The 17,695-nt window shown below is 54.0% G+C and overlaps 7 protein-coding genes across 7 annotated transcripts; 6 read left to right on the top strand and 1 right to left on the bottom strand.

The window, feature by feature from the left end:
* Window positions 1-255: 255 nt before the first annotated feature.
* BBA_03903 (elongation factor Tu GTP binding domain-containing protein) lies at window positions 256-2,792 on the top strand (the record flags this gene model as incomplete). Its single annotated transcript, XM_008599000.1, has 4 exons — window positions 256-535; window positions 569-1,270; window positions 1,321-1,530; window positions 1,582-2,792. 4 exons carry the CDS (start codon window positions 256-258, stop codon window positions 2,790-2,792), a joined length of 2,403 nt encoding a protein of 800 aa, XP_008597222.1.
* A 1,873-nt stretch (window positions 2,793-4,665) lies between these two features.
* On the top strand, window positions 4,666-5,291 carry BBA_03904 (SCP-like extracellular protein, putative; the record flags this gene model as incomplete). The annotated part of the gene is made up of 2 exons (XM_008599001.1): window positions 4,666-4,890; window positions 4,977-5,291. 2 exons carry the CDS (start codon window positions 4,666-4,668, stop codon window positions 5,289-5,291), a joined length of 540 nt encoding a protein of 179 aa, XP_008597223.1.
* A 747-nt stretch (window positions 5,292-6,038) lies between these two features.
* BBA_03905 (hsp70-like protein) lies at window positions 6,039-8,237 on the top strand (the record flags this gene model as incomplete). The annotated part of the gene is made up of 4 exons (XM_008599002.1): window positions 6,039-6,179; window positions 6,268-6,452; window positions 6,510-6,750; window positions 6,807-8,237. The coding sequence occupies 4 exons, from the start codon at window positions 6,039-6,041 to the stop codon at window positions 8,235-8,237; spliced, it is 1,998 nt and encodes a 665-aa protein (XP_008597224.1).
* Window positions 8,238-8,692: 455 nt separating this feature from the next.
* Window positions 8,693-10,042, top strand: BBA_03906 (uncharacterized protein; the record flags this gene model as incomplete). Its single annotated transcript, XM_008599003.1, has 1 exon — window positions 8,693-10,042. The coding sequence occupies one exon, from the start codon at window positions 8,693-8,695 to the stop codon at window positions 10,040-10,042; it is 1,350 nt and encodes a 449-aa protein (XP_008597225.1).
* Window positions 10,043-10,637: 595 nt separating this feature from the next.
* Window positions 10,638-12,099, top strand: BBA_03907 (TIGR02453 family protein; the record flags this gene model as incomplete). The annotated part of the gene is made up of 4 exons (XM_008599004.1): window positions 10,638-11,015; window positions 11,172-11,636; window positions 11,766-11,906; window positions 11,974-12,099. 4 exons carry the CDS (start codon window positions 10,638-10,640, stop codon window positions 12,097-12,099), a joined length of 1,110 nt encoding a protein of 369 aa, XP_008597226.1.
* A 135-nt stretch (window positions 12,100-12,234) lies between these two features.
* BBA_03908 (endonuclease/Exonuclease/phosphatase protein) lies at window positions 12,235-14,243 on the bottom strand (the record flags this gene model as incomplete). The annotated part of the gene is made up of 4 exons (XM_008599005.1): window positions 12,235-12,570; window positions 12,629-13,443; window positions 13,500-13,876; window positions 13,942-14,243. The coding sequence occupies 4 exons, from the start codon at window positions 14,241-14,243 to the stop codon at window positions 12,235-12,237; spliced, it is 1,830 nt and encodes a 609-aa protein (XP_008597227.1).
* A 2,447-nt stretch (window positions 14,244-16,690) lies between these two features.
* Window positions 16,691-17,549, top strand: BBA_03909 (filamentous hemagglutinin / adhesin; the record flags this gene model as incomplete). The annotated part of the gene is made up of 2 exons (XM_008599006.1): window positions 16,691-17,117; window positions 17,248-17,549. 2 exons carry the CDS (start codon window positions 16,691-16,693, stop codon window positions 17,547-17,549), a joined length of 729 nt encoding a protein of 242 aa, XP_008597228.1.
* Window positions 17,550-17,695: the final 146 nt, after the last annotated feature.

A 17,695-nucleotide genomic window follows, 5' to 3' on the forward strand; every position in this document is an offset into this window, starting at 1 on the left:
TTTGGTGGCGTGTGCCCCGCGCCAGTGGCGGGACGCCAGGCCCTACCCCTCCAGAGCCAAGCTCTGAACAAGCTGCAACAAGTACCGGTGGCATCATCATTCAATCTCAACGGTCACCGCCACGAACTATTCTGCTACTACGATTTTGTATATACTTCTTTCGGTCTATAACTCTTCCTTTCCGCCATTCCAGTCGTTCTGCATCCGAATTCCAGCTCTTACCGATCGATCGATCTCGTGACATCATACCGCAACATGGCTTCGTTTCAAGACGACGATTTTTATGACCCTTCTGAGGATGACTTTGAAGAAGAGGATGCGGATGGGATGACTCCTGAAGACAGGGTTGCCATGGCAAATGGTACTGAGGAGGTCAAAAAGGCACTCGGAGAAAACGCCAGCAAGGTGACCGTGGCGCAAATACAGGAAGCTCTCTGGCACTATTATTATGATGTGGAAAAGTCTGCAGGCTATCTGCAAAAGACATTCATTTCTCCAACTCCAAAACCTACCCCTAAAAAGGCGGCATCAGAAGGTACGTTGTTTTCGGCCTTTTCTTCCTCGTCAGCTGTGGCACATGGTGGCGCCACTGGAGCAGACCCGCGAGGAAGCGAATCTGGAGGATATCGTGCTGGGCAAGGTTCTTTTCAGAGATTGGCATTTCCCATCTTCAAGCCCCCCCATTTTCCTATGGATGCGTTTTTTTCAGACATGCCATGGCTTCGGACGCCTACCGACCGGCATGCCACCTTCATTGCTCCTTGCACACCGCCTGGAGGCTTGCTGGGAGGAAGTGATGGTGGCCCTAAAATGTCCAAACTTCAAGCTTTGGCTGCTGCCCGAAAGAAGAAGACGGAGCAGAAGAAGGAACAAGAAAATGAAATCCAGGCAGAGTCGGGATTACAAAAGTTGTCAATATCCTCTCAGAAGTCTTCCGGACAAGCACAAATACCACATACGTCAGCATCCTCTGCGCCAATACCGATGCGAAAGGGAACTTGTCTCGAATCAGAACCTTCACCTACACCAAATACTCCATTATCCAGCGCTACAGATGAACCATTGCATGGCATGGAAGCCCACGTCAATGTGGTCGATCAGCGCCCAACGCCGTCCGCGTTTGCGCAAACCTTGATTGGGTCTGCTCTAGGAGGTCGCAAACAGAACCAAGATGTTTTTGCCATGGCCTATGCGTCCTCACCGACATACCTCGCGTCTGCATTCTCCGAGCCCAGCCCAGATGACATTGTACTCGCAGCGCAGGCGAAAGGTTCGAACTTTGCAAGGGCAAAATAAAGGGCTAATTCTAATTCCTGTTAGCGGGTAAAAAAGCCACACCGGCTGTTAAGACTGCACCCAAGAAGAAGGCCGATGGCGCGGCAAAAACTGATACCAAGACGGATGACGTTACAAAGAAGGTCGCCGGATTAAAAGTCATCGATGTACCGCCACCAAAAACGAAGGGATTAGATGTTGTCAAAGAATACGAAAAGAGCGGTGCTAAGAAGAGCACTAGCTTCGTGGTTGTCGGTATGTCAAAGAACTGCTCCAAAAATTGAGCAATATTAACTGTCTCATTAGGTCATGTCGACGCCGGCAAGAGTACATTGATGGGCCGTCTACTTGTGGACTTAAAATATGTCGACCAAAGAACCGTCGACAAATACAAGAGACAAGCTGAGAAGAGCGGCAAACAGTCGTTCGCTCTAGCCTGGGTCATGGACCAGCGGAGTGAAGAGCGTGAGCGCGGAGTCACCATAGACATTGCTACCAACTATTTCGAAACCGATAAGACCAAGTACACCATTCTCGACGCCCCCGGGCACCGCGACTTTGTGCCCAATATGATTGCTGGCGCAAGTCAGGCAGACTTTGCTGTCCTGGTCATTGATGCCAATACTGGCGCTTATGAGAAGGGGCTGAAGGGCCAAACTCGAGAGCATATTCTGCTTTTGCGAAGTCTTGGACTGCAGCGTATTATTGTGGCAGTCAACAAGCTCGACATGGTGGGATGGTCAAAAGACCGGTTCGAAGATATTACCCAAGAGGTCACCGGCTTCTTGACTGGCCTGGGCTTTCAAGAAAAGAATGTCGACTTTGTCCCTATCTCGGGATTGGATGGTGAGAATATCGTCAAGGAAATCACGGCCCCCGCAGCCTCTTGGTATCAAGGTGGAACTTTGCTCGATGCTTTGGAGCGCTCCGAACCTACCACAATTCGAGCGCTCAAGAAGCCTTTCCGCATGGCCATTTCCGAGATTTTCCGCTCGCAGCAGCAGGGCACACTGACCTTGGCTGGTCGCATCGATTCGGGCACCATCCAGATTGGCGACTCGCTTGCGGTCCAGCCTAGCGGAGAGACGGCATACATCAAGTCGATTATGGTCGACACGTACGCACAGGATTGGGCAGTTGCGGGACAAAATGTCAGCATCGCGCTCACTGACATTGATCCCATTCACATCCGTGCGGGCGACATTCTGTGCCATGCAGCCAGTCCCATCCCTTGTGGCGATACCTTTACGATGAGAGCCATGGCATTTGAGCATCTGATGCCTATGCCAGTGGACCTCCATCGCGGCCGCCTACATTCTCCTGGCCAAATTCAGAGCATCGTTGCTTCGCTGGACAAGGCTACAGGGGATGTCATCAAGAAGAAGCCCAAGGTCGTTCAGCCTGGTGGGGTCGCCAGAGTAGTGATCAAGCTTAACGAGAAGGTTCCGTTGGAGGCAGGCCAAAGAGTGGTCATCAGAGGTGGTGGTGAGACTATCGCTGCGGGCTTACTAGAATAGATTTGACGAGTTTATGAAACATGCTTTCGACCACATTGCTCCTTCTGGATTGAAGTGGTCTGGTGCGCCGCTCAAAGAAATCTTTCAGTTTACCCTTTCCGGAGCGTATCACTAAGATCTTGCATGTTTGAGTGCTACCAGAGACAAAGAAGCCTGCGCCACCACTGCAAAGTCGGGGTGATACGAAAGATAATGCCACCTTACCGTCTGCATGAGATGTAAGGTATGGTGTGACTTTGTGGCATTTGAACCTATCATAAGAGTACAGCGCCACGGTCCTCGACCTGAGTCTTGACGGAACGGACAATCTGTCGGCCGGCCGATGACCAATCCACGGAAATTCGCTTTAACAGCAGCCTTGGAGAGATAGTTAGAGGACCGCCACAGTGTGCCTGACAGCATAACCGTCGGCCTCACCCGCTTGCCTTATCAGTAGGTGGCTTTTGCGATTGGTGGTTCTGGCACCGGTGTCCCCGTCAATTCACAGCATGGCTGCTCAAAGAACCTTCCGGACGTTTTGGGGTTAGTTGGTTGGGGTAGCGCGACGGAGACCCCTGGCACTAGTTGGCCATCTGGCCTCTGCGGACACACTGGCTGCCTGCGTGGCAATTCGCTTGATGGTGATGACTTCATGGGTATTAATATGCGAGAAAAGACTACGGCAAAGCATTGTTCATCACGCCATGAGTCACGGTGGAGGGGCAGAAGCTCATGGAACGTGTCGCTGACCAAAGGGACAGATTGCGATGATGGGTGGCGGGCGATGAGGCCAACTGAGCCAGCGGTGGAGCCGCCACTTCTTTCACGGACTACGCGAGGGGCTGGCACTGTGCGGATACTGTGCGGATGGAGACTGCAAGAAACGCAGGCAAACTCTGAACTTGGCTCGACGCTGCAGCCGAATCGTACCTTGTCCCTTGAAAACGTGGCTTCCACGTTCGTTTGCTAGAAACATGCGTAATTTTAATATCAATGACGCGTATCTTGACTATCAGCCTTGTGATGGAAGTCTCCTGATGCTGAGGTGGCTCAAAGTATTGATGATGTCAAGTTCAAGAACATGCCGTGCAGGGGCAACGTTCTGCACCTCCGAGTTCTCGTTGACTGGACCCGCATTATGCTCATCGAGGTTGGAATCATCATTCAGTATCTCGCAAATGGAATGAAGTCGAAGTTGTATTACTGATAATGCTTCCTGGAGCTAACGTCCTGAGCATCTTCTGCAGGTGAAGCTTGACGTCACAGAGAATCTCAAATCGAGGTTTTCATCACCTCTGCGGCAACTCGTCAGTGATGTTTGTCTTGAATTCAACCTTTGGATTCTTGCACAGTCTTTTCTCTGTAAAATGCTGCCCTACCAGACATATACATGTATGCATCCACGACGGTCTTTCCTGCAATGATTGCTTGGGGCGTCTTCTGCAAAACCCATCATTCATTCATCAGAAAATAGGATTACGCCCTTGACCTTATCTCGCAGCGTACTTTGAGTTTGGTACAAGTGCTCTCGGCCGATATGTTTGTAAATGGTGCGGCGTACCCGTATCCTCCTCAGTAGGGATGCAGGCCTTTGCAGGGTCGCGCCAGAAACTGTTGCAATTGCTAGTGAACTTCTATTGTTCTACCGGGGGCGACGATCCAAAATAGATATAATGAATGGGCCGCAATTAGCATGTATCAAAATTTGTGGCCTCGATTCGGATGCCGCGAGGGCTCTCAACCGCGATCGGTGTAAGTGGTGCTGCTGTGAGATATGAATCATCATGAAAACGGCCACCCCGAGAAAAGAATGAATTGAATATAAAAGATCAGCATTCATCAGTTCATAATACTCAAGTAATATCACAAATCTTCATATACAAACACTTGCGGAATGTTCATCAACGCCATCACCAAAGTCGCCATTCTGGTCCTCGCCGCTGTTGGCGTCATCTCTGCCGTTCCGCTAGAGGTACGAGACCACGAGGACTTTGAGTACAAAATGCTGCAGGCTAGCAATTGGTACCGGTCGCAGCACGGCGCCAACGCTCTGTCGTGGGACCAAGGCCTAGCAGACTACGCCGCCAACCACGCTAGCTATTGCACCAGAAACCACTCGGTACGCATACAACTCACATCACAATTTACTATCCATCATCACTTCCTGAGCTTCGCGGTGCTAATACTGAATCTCTCTCACTGCAGGGCGGTCCTTATGGCGAAAACATGGTCTTTGGGGACTGGTCTTCCACGGCCGGCTGGGTGAACAGCTTCGGCCACGAGCGCGTCCAATTTGACTTTGAAAACGGCGGCACCGACCCGGCCACGGGCCACTTTACCCAGCTCGTCTGGAAAGCCACCAGCGCGATGGGCTGCGGCTGGGCCAAGTGCGGCGATACGTACCACGTTATCTGCGAGTATCAGAACCGCGGCAACGTGGTGGGTGAAAGCAACCGCTACTTCCGCGAGAATGTTGGCTTCCAGACCTGGGGTAGCATAGACGACCAATTCGATGGCTAGACGCAAGGCTGAGCTCATCGGGCTTATCCTCACTGCTGGGTCGTTGTGACGGCTTGGCATTTTCACGACTTGGCTATACATATTTGGCAATGTTGTATATGCTGTCTCTTCTGTATATATGTACTGATAGAACTCAATAGAATACGCGTGTGTATACGTACAGTGCTTAGCCAAACATTTGTTGGCTTTGAAACTGCAGCTGCACAAAATACTTTCGATTTAGAGACGACTGTTGCCTTTGCAATTTTTGTTACTTGAAGAATCCACCTTGCAGACCAAAATATTTGAATGTGAAACTGCAAGTTTTACCTGATTGTGCATGCAAGAAGGATGTGGCCATGTATGTCGTCTGCCATGAAAACAGGTGTCATTTCCTTCATTGCACTGTAAGCGCCAGCACAGTGCGAGACAGAGTCACCAACACCCCACAAGCAACCCCCTGTCACGTGGGGGCATTACCCAGAGTGGCCACTGGCTAGCGGCTTCTGGTACCTTACAGGTGCAATCTGGCCTTTTTGTGCCATCTGGACACCTCGACACTTTTTGGGGCAAGCGCTCATAAAGCCGGCTCGGCGTCACCACCTTTTTTTCCACCTTCAATCTCCATCTCCATCACCATCACCAACCATTGAATCCAGGGTGAAGCTGCCACCTCAAGGATTGGGAATTGGACTGTCTGTTTATTTTTATTTCAGTTCTTCTTCTACATAATCTTCACATCTCGGAGTGAAGCTCACATTTTTCACAATGGCTCGCTCCCGTAGTTCGATGGCCCTTGGCCTCGGACTCCTGGCTTGGATCGCGCTCCTTTTTGCGCCCCTCGCCTTCGTCCAGACTGTGAACGCTGAGGTCTCTGACCGCGACGATTATGGCACTGTCATTGGTATTGTAAGTGTTCCTCCGCAACGCCCTTGCCGACGGCTGGCGCCCTGCGCTCCCGTGGCCTCTGTGGAGCTTGATGGCTAACAGCTCCCAGGATCTGGGTACTACGTACTCTTGCGTCGGTGTGATGCAGGGTGGCAAGGTCGAAATTCTCGTCAACGATCAAGGAAACCGTATCACTCCCTCTTACGTCGCCTTCACCGATGAGGAGCGTCTGGTTGGTGATTCCGCCAAGAACCAGGCCGCCTCCAACCCCTTCAACACCATCTTCGACGTCAAGTAAGCGCTTTCCTCATCCATGACTCCTCTAGCATTCAGTCACTAACCGCTCCGTAGGCGTCTCATCGGTCGCAAGTTCAGCGAAAAGGATGTCCAGTCCGATATGAAGCACTTCCCCTACAAGGTCGTCTCCAAGGATGGCAAGCCCAACGTCCAGGTCGAAGTCGAGGGCAAGAAGAAGCAGTTCACTCCCGAGGAGATCTCTGCCATGATTCTTGGCAAGATGAAGGAGGTCGCTGAGTCTTACCTCGGTAAGAAGGTCACTCACGCCGTCGTCACCGTCCCCGCCTACTTCAACGTAAGTTTGTCGCCGAAAAATGCTTCATCTGTTAAGACTGCTAACCCTCTCCGCAGGACAATCAGCGCCAGGCTACCAAGGACGCCGGTATTATCGCCGGTCTCAACGTTCTCCGAATCGTCAACGAGCCCACCGCCGCCGCCATCGCCTATGGTCTGGACAAGAGCGACGGTGAGCGCCAGATCATTGTCTACGATCTCGGTGGTGGTACTTTTGATGTCTCTCTCTTGTCTATCGACGATGGTGTCTTTGAGGTCCTTGCCACCGCCGGTGACACCCATCTTGGTGGTGAGGATTTCGACCAGCGCGTCATCAACTTCTTCGCCAAATCCTACAACAAGAAGAACAATGTTGACATCACCAAGGACGCCAAAGCCATGGGTAAGCTCAAGCGTGAGGCTGAAAAGGCCAAGCGTACTCTGTCTTCGCAGATGAGCACCCGCATCGAGATTGAGGCTTTCTTCGAGGGCAACGACTTCTCCGAGACTCTGACTCGCGCCAAGTTCGAGGAGCTTAACATGGATCTCTTCAAGAAGACCATTAAGCCCGTTGAGCAGGTTCTCAAGGACGCCAACGTCAAGAAGTCCGAGATTGACGACATTGTCCTAGTCGGTGGCTCTACCCGTATCCCCAAGGTTCAGTCTCTCATTGAGGAGTACTTTGGCGGCAAGAAGGCTTCCAAGGGTATCAACCCCGATGAGGCCGTGGCCTTTGGCGCGGCCGTCCAGGCCGGTGTTTTGTCTGGCGAGGTCGGAACTGAAGGTCTTGTTCTCATGGATGTCAACCCCCTTACTCTTGGTATCGAGACCACCGGCGGCGTCATGACCAAACTGATTCCCCGCAACACTCCTATTCCTACCCGCAAGAGCCAGATTTTCTCGACTGCCGCTGATAACCAGCCCGTCGTTCTCATCCAGGTCTTGGAGGGTGAGCGCTCCTTGACCAAGGATAATAACATTCTCGGCAAGTTCGAGCTTACCGGCATTCCTCCCGCTCCCCGTGGTGTTCCTCAGATCGAGGTCTCTTTCGAGCTTGACGCCAACGGTATTCTCAAGGTCTCTGCCCACGACAAGGGCACTGGCAAGCAGGAGTCCATCACCATCACCAACGACAAGGGCCGTCTCACCCCTGAGGAGATTGAACGCATGGTTGCCGAGGCTGAGAAGTACGCCGAGGAGGACAAGGCTACTCGTGAGCGCATTGAGGCCCGTAATGGTCTTGAGAACTACGCTTTCAGCCTGAAGAACCAGGTCAATGATGAGGACGGTCTTGGCGGCAAGATTGACGACGAGGACAAGGAGGCCATCATCGACGCCGTTAAGGAGACTCAGGAGTGGCTTGACGAGAATGGCGCCGATGCCACCGCTGAGGACTTTGAGGAGCAGAAGGAGAAGCTCTCCAACGTCGCTTACCCCATCACTTCCAAGATGTATGCTGGCGGCGCTCCTGGCGAGGGAGAGGACGCCGACTTCCACGACGAGCTGTAATTACATAGATGATTGACTGATGAGCTTTAGAGTGGTGTTTGTGTTTTCGGACTACGGCGTGAAAACGGCACATGATTTTTGAATTGCCTGCGCCTTATATTGTAACAGTAGACACAAAATGGAACTAAAAAAAGGTCACAAGCAAGGAGTCCGCTTTATCGTGCATGTTGAATCTCAAGTGAACTTGGCTACGAGAAGCGCTAGGGAGAGTGCCGTTTGCTGGCGGCTGGCAGCTGGCAGCGTTTGCTTGCAAGGTGAGCCTCACGCTCGCCGTCATGAGCTTCACTTTTCTCACGGATTCGCGTTACTTATGCACCTTTCCTTTCCGTCTTTCCTATGCATCTTTCCTTTACTTCTTTCCTTTACATCTTTCCTTTCTAACATCTGCTTCCGCAGTTTACAACTGCTCCAATTTGAGCTCCAATTTGAGCTCCAATTTGAGCTCCAATTTGACCATGAAGAGACCAGCTTCCGCGGAGCAACTCACCCCAAAGAGACGCCGCAAGTCGCGAGGTTACGGCACCGCCTCGCCTTCGTCGCGCCAGGGCCCGCCCGTGCCCGGCATCTCAATGAATGAAGCCAAGGCATCCTCGCAGACTTTGCAAAAGGCGCTCCAGAGCCACAAGATGAAGCCTAGCGGAGTACCCTCCCTTATCACGAACGCCAAGGCACTGGAGTCGGACGCTCCGGTGCTTGCGACGCCGCCGGCCACCAGTCCTACAGAGAACCTGAAAAGCGTCATCCAGAAGATTCCTGCCTCCTCGGATTTAGTCGACATGGACATGAGCACCGGTGATGCTCCGGACGTGGCCATCTGCGAAGTGATGACTGCGGCGATGCTCGATGCCATGCTAGGGGTGGAGTGGGAGAAAGAAGAGCACAAAGGAGTAGGCGACGATGCAGAGCCTGCTTTAGAAAAGAATGCAGAGCCTGCTTCGGAAAAGAATGCAGAGCCTGCTTCGGAAAAGAATGCAGAAAGCGACGGAACCCTGGCACAGGCACTTAGCCACGATAGCGTGCCAGGAAATAGCCAAAAGCCAGAGACGGGACTCGACGACGCTGGGAACAAGGACGTCGAAATCATTACAGCACCGCGTCAGGGTAGCGGCTCATCCCCGGAAGATGCCATGATCGTCGACTCCAGTCCTTGCAAGCAGCTCAAGCACGAGCACCAGCTCAGCCAGCTCGTCGCCGACGCCGACACCGGCGGCAGCCACTCCTGCACCACGCCCGGCACCGTCGTGACCACGGAGTGGCTCCTTGAGAAGCTCAACACCCTCACCCCGTCCACGCTCTCTTCAGACCTCGCCGCCATCATCCAGGAGCTGCGCGACCTGGAAGCCGGTCTCGCGCGGCTCCCCCGTACGACCCTCGACCACCCGCCGGTGCACCTCCGTCGCAACGGCCCGGCCGAGCGCCTGAAGCTGGTCGAAAAGCTCATCGGACCGCAGTTATCGCAGATTCCCGCTCGCACCTGGCGTACCTACAAGTTGAAGCTGTTGCGGCTATGTAAAAGCCCCGCCGTGCACAACATGGATTTCAGGCAGCGGCTGGATATGGTCAAGGAGGTCGTGTACCTGCCCGAGGAGGTGGAGCTGCTGCGGCGCGGAAATGCAGAGAGGATGGGATGGGCGGTGCGAGTGTGCGCGACGGTGACGGAGATTTTGGGTCCTGAGGAGGAGCAGGTGCCCGAGGAGATGCCAGCGTGGGTGGCGGCGCAGCTACAGGAAGTGGCGTGGAAGGCGAAAATCACGACGGCATGGCGCAAGTACTGGCCGGAACCGGAGGAGATGGTGATAGATTGAGGGGATGGCGATTCAAGCAAGTTGCTTCATCGACGCGTGGCGACTGCTTTTTAAAACTGACTCACGATTTCACGTTGTCAGGGGCATCGAATTGGCTGGATTGCTCTATTGCTTTGACAAAAAAATGATGACATGCGACTAAGGAAGGACGTGGCACTTACATGGTATCAAAGTTGGTTCTGGTGCCCTTGGACAATTTATAGGATAGCGTCAGCCACAACACAGAAGTGAGCAAATCAATGATATTCAACAAGTTATTCATCCCATTCAGTCATGACCTGTACCCTAACACTCGTTTTCTTAACCAACAAGCGATGATATTGAATGAAAACGCTGGCATGCAGGGTACGTCAAAGTCACGTGCACACGCGCAACATCCGACGCGGGTCGGCGCGACTTTGAGTCTGATTCCATGACGTTTGTCAGCCGATGACGACAAGACGCGCGACACCCGCCCCCCCCCTTCGCACATTCCGCAACGGCCGTTGGCAAGAAATTTAATAGACCACTAAATAATTGGACGCCGCAATTACTCAAACTTCTCGATTTTCGTCTATATTTGTACACCTTTGGTTTTTTTTCTTCTTCTGCAAATATGCCTGTTCGCAAGCATGTGACCGAGGACACCGGCGGCGCCGTTGCCGGGACCTCGCGGCGCCGGTCCGGCCGAATTTCTAGCGCGCCAAAGAAGAGCTCATACTGGGAAAGCGCAGACGATGAGAGCGATGACGAGAAGCCGGTGAAGAAAAAGGCCAAGGTGAAGAATAGTGGCAGCCGCGTAAAGCAGAAGCAAGACAGCGACGAGGATGAGTATACGGCAGAGGCGCAGCTAGCAGCAGAGGCAGAGGAGGAGGAAGAAGAGGAAGAGGAAGAGGACGAGGAAGAGGATGATGAGAATAGGAAAATGAAGGTCACTATTGTGCCGTTGGAGAAGCTGAGAGATGATGGGGGCGTGCCGTACGAGGATCACAAAGTGCATAGGAACACGCTACTGTTTCTCAAGGATCTCAAGGCCAACAATCGACGGCCATGGCTGAAATGCAAGTTCTTTTCCACCTTTTGAATGCTGAAATAAGCCAGAAAAAAAGGGACTCAACGCTGACCATTCCACACAGCCCATGACGGCGAGTACCGGCGCGCCTTCAAAGACTGGACCACCTTTGTCGACCTCACCACCCAGACCGTCTCCGACGCCGACGCCACCATCCCCGAGCTGCCCTCCAAGGACGTCGTCTTTCGCATCTACCGCGACACGCGCTTCAGCAAGGACCCCACGCCCTACAAGCCGCACTTTTCCGTCGCCTGGTCGCGCACCGGCCGCAAGGGGCCCTACGCCTGCTACTATGTCCATCTCGAACCGGGACGCGGAAAGTCGTTTATTGGCGGCGGGCTGTGGCATCCGGAAGCGGCGCACGTGCAAAAGATGAGGAGGAGCATTGACCGGCATCCGGAGCGGTGGCGGGCGGTGCTGGGGGAGGAACGGTTTCGGAGGGTGTTTTTTCCCGGGGTGGTGGACGGGAAAAAGGGCGTGGAGGCGGTGGTGAAGGCGTTTGTGGGAAAGAATCAGATGAATGCGCTGAAAAAGAAGCCAATGGTGAGTTTTTCTTCTTCTTCTTCTTCTTCTTCTTCTTCTTCTTCTTCTTCTTTCTTCTTTTTAGATCAATAGCCGTGTTTATAGTTGGTATTTTTCTTCTTCTACGCTTGTGCTGACGATTGTGAAAAGGGATACGATGCAACGCATCGCGACATTGAGTTGCTCAAGCTCAAGAACTATACCGTCGGTATACCGTTTGACGAGGAGATGCTGTGCAAGGACAATGTGCAGGAGGTAATCGGCGAGTACATTCGTGCCATGGAGGGATATGTAAGTCGTGAGGGAGAAGAAAGAAGACGGGTGGAGAGGTACAAAAAAAAAAGCTAATGAAATGTAGATTACGTTTGTTAATAGCATCGTCATGCCGGATCCTGGTCTCGACGAAAGCGATAGTGACGACGATGACGACGACGACGACGACGACGAAGATGAAGACGAGGCAGAAAACGAGAACGAACCATGATTCGATTGAGCATGCTTTAAGCCAAAGCAGTTGAATTCGCATTTCTAAGTACGATGCTGTAGATTTCATCATGTACATATAAACATTCAATAAACGCAAAACGGCGCGACAGCCCCTTCCAAACCGTAACATCCGCTACGCACAGCCGCAGACGTCAAACTGCGCCACGCTCGGGTCATGGTCGCTGACCTGGCCGTCCGCGTCCTGCCAGGTGTTGACGTGGAGATGCTCAAACTTTGCGCGGCGGCCGAGCGCCCTGCTGGCGTACATGTGGTCGAGGGACTGGCAGTTCATGTCAAAGAGGTAGGTGTAGCGCTCGGCGGGCGGGGTGCCGACCAAGTCGTCCACGTTGACGAGGCCCGACTTGTCGGCAAAGACGCGCATGGGCTGGACTTGCGCAAACTCGTTGAAGTCGCCGGCGGAAATGACGCGCGCCTTGGGATCCTTGGCGAGGATCTCGGCGATAAAGGCCTGTCTGGATTAGCATTACGTTGATTCAAGTGCTGGGAGGGGCTGTTGTTCAACATACCGCGGCAGCCTCGTTTTGGCTGGTGCGCTTCTCGACGCCCTTGTTGACGGGCGGGCGCTGGTCGCCGTGTAGGGTCGACGAGCCGCCCTTGCTGCCCATGTGCACGTTGACGGTGAAGAATACCTTGCCGCCCTTCTTGGCCTTCCACTGCGCGGCGAGCGGCTTGCGGCTGTTGGCGTAGGCCGGGTTGCTGGGGTCGATGCGGCCCGGGTTGTACTTGAGCGCGGGCCCGTCGAGGACGGCGTTGGCGTCGGTGCTGCCGCCCCGGTTGGGCTGGAAGAGGTCGAGGACGTCGACGCGGTAGAGGTACGCTTGCCGGATGTTGCCGCCGGGCTGGCCGCCGTCTTGGTTGTTGACGGGGTCGACGTCGGTGAAGTTGTAGGCCACGCCCGACTCCTGGAGCAGCGCGTCGGCGAGCGTGCCGAGGGTGAGGCTGGCGGATACGACGCCGTCGTTGGTGGGTCCTGAGTTGTCCTGGATCTCTTGCAGGAAGATCAGGTCGGGAAGGCGCAGCTTGTGGACGATCTGGTCGACGACGCGGGGCAGATGAGCTGAGGTCGGGGCCAGGTTCTCGGCGTTGTACGAGGCGACGGTGATGCCGCTGCAGTCGCCGGTGCTGTTGAAGGCGACGGGAGGGAACTCGGCGTTGGCTTCGACGATGGGACGCACGGCAGTCAGCGGCAGCAGGCGGTAAAAGCCAAAGGCGTTGTAGACGACACCGGTCACGTCGCCGAGATAATCACCGAGCTTGGTGTTGTTGGGGTTCTGGGAGCCATCGAGAGGCGCGCCAATGATGATGGTCTCGGGGTTGGCATCTAATGTAGGTCAGAAGACAATTCGCATAACTGAAGAGCACTCGTGACATTCTAACCCCCTTCAAGCATGGTGATGCCGCCGTGGGCATTGACACCGGTGGCGGTCCAGTCGCCGCGCACCCAGACGTCGCCGAAGCGGTTGGGTCGGCTGGTCTGGTAGGCGCCTCTGACGGTGACGAGCTCGCCGAGCAGGCTCTGCCAAAAGTCGAGGCCGTAGCTGGCCGGGTCGAGGGTGGGGTTGGACTCGGAGACGAGGTTGACGGCGTTGGGCACGCCAAAGATGCCGCCGACGTCGAGGCCCGAGTAGTCTTGCGTCGGGGGCGAGAGCGTGTCGACGGCAATGACTAGCGGCTTGACCGGGTTGCCGCTGGAGCGGACGACGACGTTGGTGGGACGGCTGAGCTCGGTGAGCTGAATGTAGTTATTGTTGGATCTGGACATTCATCTTTTCATCAACATGTGCACTGCGTTCTGTGTTGGTGGATATCCTGCCCTCACCTGTACATCTCAACACGGCCGTTGAGTGAGATGACATCGCCGACATTGACGCTGCCGAGAATGCTGTTTCCAAAGACGTAGAGACCCTCCGAGGTGCGCGCGTCGCCGTCTGGCTGCAGCGAGCGCAGCCAGATGCCATTGTTGTTGGCCGCGGTGACGAGGCCGGTGACGTTGGAAACGTTTTGGCCGCTGAGCGGTGACACGAACCGGTTGCCGTTGATCTCGGCAATGGTGGTGGCGGTAGTCACGGAGGCGGCAGCCAGCACCGCGCCGAAAAAGCGACCCAGGATCGCGGGCTTCATTTGTCTGACTTAAGACAACGTACAATGGCGGCTGATATGGAGCAGTCTCAGCGACAAGCAGCTATGGTGCAGCTGGTGAGCTACTTGTATGCTTGGCGATGCTACGCTCCGTCCCCTCTGGCTCACCGAAGGATCAAAAACTGATTTAGCCGTGACTACTGTTCAGCTGCGCAGCTGGGGTTGCATCGCTCTAATCGACTACTACGGACCAGGCCGCCCTCGTGCAGTTCCTGATGGCGTTATCTTTTTTCTTTTTTCTTCTTTCTTGGCGCGGGACGGACGAGAAACGTGGGCTCGGCCAGCTCTCTCAGGGACGGCCGTCTTGCCTGAGCCATCTGCACTGACAAAGCTTACGGGCTAGGCCGTTTGTGTTTTGCAAGCGAATGGGTCAAGCCATGCTATGCTGTCAGAGAGGTGCACCACCGAGTTGTCGACATGCCAGCACCGAGCTTGGTGGCACGCAGCCTGATCTCTCATCGATCTATCTGGTTTTGGAATTGTCGGCGTTTTGTCTCAGACTCTTGGGAGGATGCGACATGCAACGATCGGTGCCGTGTCGACGATGAGCGGGAAAACGGAAAAGAAAAGACGGAAGAGGGGAGAACAGGGACGTCGGTATGCTTAATTTAGCGGGGCTTCTTGATATAGCGGGGGGCTGCTTGAGATGGCGGGTTTGTTAGCTGGTGGCTGGTTATAGCGGCCAAAATTGCCGCCAAGAGCAGCGGACCCTGCCAAAAAGAACTGCCAAGCCTCTGGGTCCAGGCCGCAATTGTCCGTCCCATGACATGCCTGTATTGCTTCACGTGTTGTAACTAGAACCTGTTACCTCAGGCTCATATAATATCTGATTTATTTAGTAAGCGCAGAATTTATGTCAATATTGAGTTTGCATAATACAATGTGCACAAATACATATATGCATACTTTAATTCCTGCTCCCCTACCACAGTCGCTTGGCAACTTCCGTTGTCCACGGAAAACGCCAAGTCTCCGTACGCCGACTTCTTCAATTTGTTGTGTCATTTCTGCTCTCATAATTGGTCCATCCGCCCCTCTACCGGCCTGTCAAAGTAACCTCGATTACGATCTTTCTCAGGGATTAATTAGAGTGCAGCCAGCCGAGCCGGGCAGCACAACACGCCACTGCCGGTCAATGGTGCACTTGCGACGTTGCCGCATCTCACGCAGGAATCCTTTTTTTTCCCATTCCATCTACCATGGTGTGCTGCCGACAACGCTCACGGTCATTTCCGTTTCTTAAAATCGTTTTTATGTTATTCGGATTGCTCTGGCTATACAAGGTGAGAGACGAAGAGACAAAAGTTGCGGGTTCCTTGGCTACCCACTTGACGGCTTACACGGCAAGTATCGGGACAAGGAGTTTGAAAAAGCCAGGCATGCTCATCATCAGTCTGAATTTACCCGGCAGCATACAAAAAGTAAAAAAAAAAAAGAAAAAAAAAAAAGGAATACCACATTGTCCGTTTCTGCTGGGTTTCGACATGATCTTTTCTCCATCTCCAACTTCGGGGTGGGCTAGTCGTTGACTCGTTTCGCTGCCAGGCCCCTCCCTGACTGACCGGCTTGCCCGCGACGTTACCGCGCAAAGGCGGCAGCAACACCGAATACGGACGGCCAAGACCAATCCAAACAGCTGATATTGGAATTGCATATCCTATGCCGACGACGGGCCGTCAGCGACAAGGAAAAAAGCTAGTGGATAAAGGGGTCTCCTCCAGCTTTTTTTCGCTGTATCGTGTGACCCGGACCAAAGCGGGTATAGCCCAGATCTGGCCCTCGCGTCTCGGCCCATCTTACATGTCATGACCCGACCCATCGGAGCGGTGACCGTGGGACGAAGGGACGAACCCCGAATGTTACGAATAGCATTATGCTTCCCCATTCGGCCGCCGGAGAAGCAGCTACTCAGCCAATTATCAGCCCAAGCGCCTCCACTCGAGCTTATTATGCGATTGCCGCGGCAATGGCAACCTCACCACGGCTTGCACCTCACCCAAGTTTGCTTTGCGTAACTCTAGTTAGAATGAGGCCGTCGACTGAACAATGTCACATTCTATTCGACAACATGTCTCATATTGACCCGTCGTTCTCGGCCTGTTGTGTCTCGGCAAACGAGGTTCCTGTCCGAGACACGCCCAAGTCACCAAGTCGGTCGACTTGGGCCGCAAGCTCCCACCTAATCCATAGCACGCAGTTTCGTTATTTATATTGCCCTGCTCCCAGCATATACGATTTTTAACAGAAGACAGCAACCTCTTTCATTTATCATCTCGTCTTCTTCTGAAGCGGGCTTGTCGTGGTCTCATTCTACCCTTCTTTTGAAGCCGCCTTCTTGCTTACACCTGATCTCATTCTACCTCTTCATTGAAGCCGGCCATCTCACTCACACCTACTCCATCACAGCCCTCGTCATCACACTCGTCACCATGAAGTTCCTCACCACCCTCACCCTCACCCTCCCCTCCCTCGTCGTCTCCTCCGCCATCAACGGCCTCCCCGACGCCAGCACCGGTGCCATCCCCGCCACGTCTCTAGACAGACGCGCCGGTAGCTGCCTCTGCCACGGCGCCACCGCCGCCGCCGAAGGCGCCGATTTTCTCTGCGGCGACAAGCGCCTCGGCCCCAAGCAGCTCCCTACCAAGCTGCCCCTCGGCAGCTTCGTCGCCAGCTACAACCGCCTTGGCAGCGACGACATCACCGTCGACCAGTTCCTCGCCGCCTGGACCGGGCCCGACGGCCGCTACCGGTACCCCCCGCAGAATGGCTTCACGCTCGACGTCCACGGCAATGCCATCAACGGGACCTTGACGCTGGGAGTTGGCACTCTGATTGACCGTTTTGGTAGTGAATATGGTACGTTTCCCCTCCTCAGCCCCCGCTTCTTCCTCCTCCTCCTTCTTCCTTCTTCTACCTCTTCTGCTTCTATTTTCCCTTTGACTTTATCTCAGCTTGGACTTGAACTGCACTGACACAACCATGACAGGTTCATACGTTTCCGCCGCGAGCGCTCCCTTTTCGCAGCGTTCCCTGCCCCCGTCCAGCCTCGACGCGGACCCCAAGAATCCCGACTTCCCGTACGGATACCACCTGTACAAGGTCGTCCGCCCGTTTGCCGTCGTCGGCGGGCCGATTGCCCCGTGGTTTGGCCAGCCCGGCCTAGGCGCGCAGTTTTACACTGGCGATCTGGGCAACATCATGAAGTTGATTGAAGGCGGCTACATTGAGCGCCAGGACCCGAGCATCCTGGTGACGCAGTCCCAGGGCGCCTGCACACAGTCTGGGTAGATTTGTTGTTGTAGTTGTCAGCGTAATGAAAAAAAAAAGGTCGTCGAATGAGGGAGTTTGGATGCTGGTGTGGCAATCTTGATGTGTTATAACGAGATGATGAATCCAATCTACACTTAATCAACACACACATATCTTGGAGATTA

Source organism: Beauveria bassiana (assembly GCF_000280675.1).
Source record: "Beauveria bassiana ARSEF 2860 unplaced genomic scaffold BBA_S00008, whole genome shotgun sequence".
Taxonomy (NCBI): domain Eukaryota; kingdom Fungi; phylum Ascomycota; class Sordariomycetes; order Hypocreales; family Cordycipitaceae; genus Beauveria; species Beauveria bassiana.